This window comes from Mugil cephalus, chromosome 8, assembly GCF_022458985.1.
Source record: "Mugil cephalus isolate CIBA_MC_2020 chromosome 8, CIBA_Mcephalus_1.1, whole genome shotgun sequence".
Taxonomy (NCBI): Eukaryota; Metazoa; Chordata; class Actinopteri; order Mugiliformes; family Mugilidae; genus Mugil; species Mugil cephalus.
In genome coordinates this window covers 14716076-14723642 of record NC_061777.1, presented here as the reverse complement: position 1 = coordinate 14723642, position 7567 = coordinate 14716076, and the positions used below count along the sequence as shown (strand labels likewise).

The 7567-nt window shown below is 38.4% G+C and overlaps 2 protein-coding genes across 2 annotated transcripts; both read right to left on the bottom strand.

Annotated features, from left to right (window-relative positions):
* Positions 1–877: 877 nt before the first annotated feature.
* dimt1l (DIM1 dimethyladenosine transferase 1-like (S. cerevisiae)) lies at positions 878–4546 on the bottom strand. Its single transcript, XM_047591408.1, has 12 exons — positions 4356–4546; positions 3710–3783; positions 3504–3590; positions 2644–2705; positions 2447–2540; positions 2285–2334; positions 1958–2081; positions 1784–1876; positions 1628–1692; positions 1492–1555; positions 1283–1389; positions 878–1176 (listed from the first exon to the last, which is right to left on the bottom strand). Exons 1-12 carry the CDS (start codon positions 4411–4413, stop codon positions 1134–1136), a joined length of 921 nt encoding a protein of 306 aa, XP_047447364.1. The 5' UTR covers positions 4414–4546; the 3' UTR covers positions 878–1133.
* Positions 4547–4571: 25 nt separating this feature from the next.
* Positions 4572–7300, bottom strand: cenph (centromere protein H). Its single transcript, XM_047591409.1, has 10 exons — positions 7057–7300; positions 6082–6227; positions 5908–5963; positions 5782–5827; positions 5610–5678; positions 5439–5495; positions 5289–5352; positions 5127–5178; positions 4865–5025; positions 4572–4761 (listed from the first exon to the last, which is right to left on the bottom strand). Exons 2-10 carry the CDS (start codon positions 6192–6194, stop codon positions 4669–4671), a joined length of 711 nt encoding a protein of 236 aa, XP_047447365.1. The 5' UTR covers positions 6195–6227; positions 7057–7300; the 3' UTR covers positions 4572–4668.
* Positions 7301–7567: the final 267 nt, after the last annotated feature.

Below are 7567 nucleotides of genomic sequence, written 5' to 3'. Positions count from 1 at the left end.
GTGTTCCCATCATAGTGAATACTATCAGTAACCAGGCAATGTAAAATAATAACAGCATTTAATAATTTTTTTTATATTTACATAAAATAATGTTCTTTCCTATTATTATAAAATATTATATAATTTCTCCCACTAATGCAACCATAAAACATTTTATAATACTATAGAACACTGTGATAAATTTGATTTTTAGTCAGCGGTTGAGTGGTTTTATTTTGAAAGTGACCAGATGTGTCAGTAACATAGTGTCTAACTTTACCATTGTGACTGTTCACTGCCCTCTAGCGGCCGACGTGAGAACATGCTCCTTTCTACACTGCAGAGTTCAGCTGTATACAATCAACACTTGTAACCATATTTTGAGCTGCATGTAGACTTTAAAGCCCAATCATTAGTGTCTTTACATTTGGACTTAACATTTTCAGGGACAGAAAAATAAACAAGATAAGAGAGAAAGACAAGTAGTCCTCGGGAGCACAGGAAGAAATTGTCATTCTATCAGTGCTACCAATATGAAGACAGACATGAAATCATGAAACAACATATTAATTATATATATTACTTTTCAATAGTTAAGCTTCATTACAAAGGAATAATGATGCCAGTTAAGTCAGACACTCACAACTTTTCAACACCAGTATACTGCTTTACACTGCCTCACTCCCTAGATTAAGCACTCAAGCCAAGATGTTTGCTACTGTGCTCCACTTCTTATCACTGCAAATTGAAAACACGTGCTATGAATCCAACAGAGTGAGGTCTGTGTAATCTGTGTTTTGGCACAAAAGCATTAAATAAAAAATCAACAATTTCTTATTAAGAAAGTGCTACAGTCCAAATGCAGCAACCTTTAGAAAGACGGACAAAATTTATGTGCTACAGAGAGAAAAGTTGTAATTTATTTTAAAAGAGACTTGATACCAAGACAGAGGGCTCATCAGCCTCCATCAGGCAAAAGGTTGTACAAGCAAAGTGAAGCTTGACGGTCACTCAATATGAGCTGTTTTCACGTATGTTTTTATACATTTCATGCAACTATTTCAAATCTGAAATTTTGTTCCTCAAAGCAGAAGACTGGAGGGAAGTCAGAGCGTCCCTGTCTTTACACTGATCTGACCACTGACTTCTCCCTCTTAAGAAAAGTGGATCCCTGCAGAGTTGAACGCATGCAGCAGTCTGAGGATGAAAGAAACACCCACAATTACACAACTCAGTATTTCTGTTAATTATTATTTGACGAAGAATAATCAAACCAATTTAAGATAAATAAAGTTCAACTTACACCATGAAGTCATCAATGTCCATTGACCTGGCTCTCTTCTCGCTGAAGTCGGCCTCTTGGAGAACACTCTCGATTTTCTTGGTGATGCTGAAATCAGTTGGGACCTCCTGTTGAGACACAGATGAAGTTTTTTTTTTGTCTCATACTTAATCTGCAAAGCTGCGGTTCTGCTCTGACAAACGAGCGGCTTCGTCTGAATATTAACTCACCACGTTGTGAACAGAGCAGTGGATCCTGTAGTTCTTTTCCAGCAGCTGCTCCACTGCGGTGGACCTGGAGATGATGAATTAACATCAGCATCTGAACAGGATTCAGTAGGAGGGGCAGTGTTTTTGCAGTACTCACTTGAAAGCTGCATTGAGGGTTTTGTTTTTCCGCACAAAGGCTATTCTGACCAGACCGTCCCACTCCTATTTAGAAGGAAACAAAAAGCCAGATGTCTAAGGTTTACCTCCCATTTACATTTTCTCACAGCGTCAGAGGTTAACAACCAAGCCTCACCTGGAAGTTGACTGGAGGAGGAGGGTTTTTGGGTTCTATCCTGACAACGCTCGATTCCACTTTAGGAGGAGGGCGGAAATTATTCTTCCCTACCTGGTACCAGAGGAGAATGTCAACACAGGACAAAAAGTATGTAAATTAACCATTTAAAAACTCAGCCGTGATGTCGCTGACCTTCATGAGATGGTCCACGCGAGCAAGTAGTTGTGTGTTGATGGACAATCTGCAGTAGAGTTTGTCTCCGGGTTGAGCAACCAGTCGCATGGCAAACTCTCTCTGGAACATCAACACAGCACACCTGAACGAAAACAGGACAGAATTAGATTAAAGTCCCCCTGAAGCAAGAATCTGATGTTTACACGATACGCCTTACGCTGTATGACAACTATGGCAATATAGATATGAGTTAATTACTTAATAATAGTGTAGAAACCATTTAAAATTACTTAGGACTCATCCTGTACTTAGGGGCGTGTGCTAATTTTGCAAAGTGTTCCTTACCTGAAGAAAGGTCGGTGCAGAAGCAGCTTAAAGACAAATGGGGATGAAATCTGCACAATTATGAAAAAAAAAAAAGCGTGTCAGTGGTAAAACTAATGAGTCACATTATGACAGTGAATCAGTGAATCACTTGTGTGCAGTGTGGAGGAAACATGTCTTTACCTGGTACGGTAAATTAGCCACGCACACGTCAAAGAAAGGCAGATCAGTTTTTAATACGTCACCAACTAATATCTGAAGTTTAGCCTGCAGCGGTCTGGAGGAAAAACAATATTTACATCAGATCACACAGTTACATCTTATTTAATTACCACTGTTATGTATATTTATGTCAGCGTAGTGCTGCTGTCTCCACTCACGTGCACTGTACTCTTTTCTGAAGCTCAGCCACCAATCTGCAGTCCAACTCACAGGCCACCACCTACAAAGACAACAGTGATATGTCAACTCTGCAAATGATGAGCACATTATGAAACATATCCCAGATCAGTGGTTCAATAGTGAAACACTAGTTGCATTACAAAACAAATGGACTAATATGGAGAGAATCACGCAGCTTAATTATCACATAAGTGATTAACTGTCGTACCATAACGAGATCCAATTAATTAACAGATGAGCAGCACGAGACCTGACTGAAGGCGAAGAAGAAATGTAACTACACAAGAGCTGCAATTGGTCCGCTTGGATGTTGTGTATTTCCGCATTAGTATTTCTGGCTGCTTCTCCATCTCTGCGATTTTCGAATTGATTGTTTTGGCTCAATAAAGGATCTTTAAGAGTAACTGAGGATGTTCCGAGATAAAGACATTTGTACGACTCATGTTCAAAATTCTGGCCGAATTCCAATGAAAGTTCCAACCGCCATTGTTGAACATGAAGCAGGAAGTAGAAATTAAATGAACCGACTGGCATAAAAAGACAAAGCGCTGACTAGCGTTTGTGTGGCGTTTTTACAGAGTGAGCCACACTGACTAGCGCACTAAGTATAAATTTCTCACACCAGCAGAGGGTCCGTGCTGTGTGTAATAATGTCTCTGGACCCTTCAATTATGTAGTTTTTAAGTACTAACAACAATAAAAATGCATTCTGTATTGAAGGTAAGTAAATATCACACAAAAACTTGTTTGCAGAATAGAAAATCTCAACTATACTGTGTTAATGCGAATTACTCCTGGTACTGAGGGAAGGACAAAAAAACACTTTTGAGAATCTCACTTTCTTGGCTTTTTCCAGCAGTTTCACCGTCATGTTACCAGTACCAGGTCCCACCTCCAGAACCACATCTGTCGGCCTCAGAGCAGCCTGAAAGAAGCAGAAACAACTCAGCTACAGACACAGGTATAGAAGGTTGCAGGTCATGACGGTCCGGTTTTGGTATACCTGAGTTTAAGCTAATCTTAAAGTGCTAGAGTACATCCTACCTTTTCAATGATGCCATTGACAACCAGAGGATTCTTCAGGATGTGCTGGCCGATGCCGGTGTTAAACATGATCCCTGTGACAGAGAGCAAACGGGATATAAGTTAGCTTGTATTACCCATTATCAGTGTTGACAAGCGTATTGCAGTCCATTAAAAAAACCCACAAATATTCAATATTTCGTCTAAAACATCGACAGTGTATAACATAGGATCCACTATGTCACATTGGTTGCGCTCCCCACAAGGCATAGACTCCCGTGACTTTACGTTTAAAAGTTTACAATAAACCTTTATGAGCCGAATTTGCTAAAACACAGTAAAGAATTCCGTAAGTATCTTAAAGAAGGCTGAGACATATGAGCGTTTGAATATACGTGGATCACAGTTAAACAACGTTTTTTCTTAATGGAGTTCGGAACCCGGCTCAGGGTGACAAACTTAGCGTTAATAACAAAGCGTTTATGTCAACACCTGTGACAACTAGCGCTCTTATTGTTGTGCAGAGTTTATTAATCAAACGTAGAGTTGAATGTCAGCGACTTGTGGTAATATGAGGACAGACACTGACTTTATTTAAAGGCCCCCTTCTCTCAGCAGCTGACACTAATGTTTGCTAACATGCTAAAGCTCGCTCGGAGAAACATACCTTGGTTTTTAACCTCTTGGTGCTGCCTGCTTTTCTTCTCCGCCTTTACCTTCGGCATTTTGACTTGGTTTTATTACAAGTATAGAAATCAAAATTTGTCCAAATCCAAAAAAATTAAAGTATGTCTGTGTGGGCTCTGTAAACACGTGTAGGTCCTTTTCTTCTTCACTGTACAGTAGAGCACCTCACCTCCTGTGCTGCCGTCTAGTGGAAGTTGGCCGACATTACCATACAAAAATTAGACTTTCTTTTTTTATTACATTGTTTATTGAAATAACACAGAAACATACAACTGAGATTTTAAAATCCCTTTCTAGTCAGAGATAGGAAACTCCTCCAGTGACATGGCAATTTCTCGAAGTTTGGGATCATCCAGCCAGTTGACTTTACAGGCCAAAAGGATGCCCTGAACAGGATAAAAACACACATGAATGAATAATAAATTATAAAACAAACATAGAACAAAGGGAACTTGAATTATTTTGTTGAAGAGTTTCTGATAAATTTACCCTGAAAACGTTCTGGGTCATGATGGTGATCTTTTTGTATTTCTCCAAGTTCATTTGTCCTTTCTCAAGTGCAACTTTGTACTTCTCCGAGTCCGGGTGCTCCTTCTTGGACATCAACTCCTCTATCTGTTTCATTTTCTCATGAGTGAGCCGTTTTATCTCTGCACACAAAAAAATACAAGTAACGCTTCTGAGGGACTGTTTGTTTCTTAACATTACAATCATGGAGCAGGACAAACTGTGTCAATGTGTTATTAAATACCAAGTCTCTTCATCTGTATATCTGTGATTTCATCTTGAAGAGATCTTGACTCCTGTTAAAAAGAAAAAGAAGAATTTGGTTATGTATGATTTCTACACAAAATCATAGCAATAACCCAGCACACAAACACTTTGGGATTTGACAGAGGATGAGTCTGCTTACTTGCTGAAATTGTTTTATCTGTGAACAAAGAGCCATGCAGCGATCGCTCACGGATTTCAGGGCGCTGAGGAAAACATGATCGACACAGGCATCAAAATCATGAAACATTTATTGTTGTCAGTCGTTTCAGTTTGTTGTGAATTGACTCACTCTGCCTCAGAATCCTTCTCTTTCAGCTTTTCTCCGATAGCATGCCACATCTGCATTCTGACAAATACCATATACATCAATGATCAATTTATTAGAATTTATACATAGTTCGCTCGATATTTTGAGTAATATGACATACCAATAAATAAATAAATAAGCACAGCAGTATACCTGTGCAGTGCCAGTGTGCTGTTGAAATGAACTGTCTTGACCCTTTCAAGCTCCTCGATATAATCTGGCCTGCAACAATAAATACAAAAATGTGTGTCATTGTTGAACATTGTTAAACTGATGTAACATTTTGTTGAAGGTTCCACACTGATACAAAATTTCAAATACTCACAAGTCTCTGTCTGCTTCTGATGTGCTGCATGATCTTTTACTTTTTTCTGTTATGGGACACTTGAAATTAATTTTTAATTGTTATACTTGTAAATACAACTTCATTACAATGGAGCTCGTGATATACCTGTGTGGAGCTGTACTGCCATCTCAAAGCACTGGTTGGACATCTGCTGTTTTATTCTGAAGGAAAAAAAAAGAAGTGATCACTATTGACAGGACGTAATGTGCATGGTGCAAAGTTAATCTTAAACACTGTTGTTAAAGTGTCATAAATCAAGGTTAGATGTGAGGCAGTAACCTCAATATCTCTGCAGGTGAGGTATCCTTTTGTCCGGTGGAGCTCTCTGGAGCAGGATCATCATTTAAGGCCATGGTCCCCACTGTATGATTGAGGTTGTCCATTGAATCCATTATCACAGTGTGAACGTGCTTGGAGGGAAATATCTGAGGGCAATATTTTTTGAGAGACAAACAAGATCCTGAATAAAATACTCATGTGTTACTAAATCTGCCATTGTATTAAAAATCTGAATCAAACAAAAACACAACACAAGAAATGAGTGAATATTAAAAGATGAGATATAATTAGATATAATTATGAAAAGCTGATGTGGGGGAAAAATGGTGCACGTATCAAAGTAGCGAAGATGAAAAGTCGATTGACTGAAGGCGGTGCTTACCCAAAAGACAATATGACTTAATGAGATCATTACTGTTTTACAGTTTTAATGTTGTGTCTGACTGGTGTACAGCTGTCAGAAACAAATAAACTAATCCAATTGAGAGGCAACAACAACTCACTGTGTTTACAGACTGAAAGAACACGAGAAGCACTTTCTTTAATGGTTTAAAGGGGATTACAACTTCTTGCCCCTCAAATAACATATGAACATATGAATGACATATGAAGTAAATATGTCATTACAGAAAATAATGATAATAATCAGATTTTATGAAAGCACTTAAAGCATCAAAAGGCTCAGTTTGTGCAGTACTTCATGTCATTATTTATTGAGTCATATTTGCAAACGCTTCATTCGAAACATTTGCTGCATTTTAAAGTAGTTTTTAAATGGTTTACAAAAAATATGTCTATACACACATACACTGCATAGAGACTATATAAACCATGTTACAAAGAAATCCTTCGAGACTTGGCGTAAGAACCAGGTTTATATAACCCAGTCAGCTTTTCTGAGCTTTTAATGTGTTGTTTTCAGCAATATAGCGTTACAGAAACACCGAGACGAATATGGGTCGGTTAAAATCTTACCTTGTATGAATGAGTGCCTTGGATCAAAACATGAACAAACGCAGCAGAACAAATGCCCAAAAAATGGATCAACTGAAACTTCTCCGTTCGCTCACCTAACAATTAACAGTAATCAATGAAGTACTGGTTACAGCTGTAGATTAACTTCTCTTAAGTCGTTTACAAGTAAAACGCACTGTATTTGTCAGTTTTATCATTGTGTTGAACGGCTCGATGGTTTGTTTACTTCCGGTTTTAGTTCGGATAACCCGCCAGGAAGTGACGTCATGACAGTTGTCTATCCAGTGTCTATAAAATAAAATGCAGCGCCCTCTGTAGGCCGTCAGGAAGTTTAAATGGGAAAGTTAAGTTTATTCTTGATCTATTTTATCCTTATCTAATTTACATAAAAAAGACGAATAATCAAAACGAGAAAGATACTACAAAATGTATATCATTATCCGAAGAACTGACTCCGACTCTGACACTGTGATTGCACTGTAGTGATGGAAAACAAGAACAGAAAGGTAGG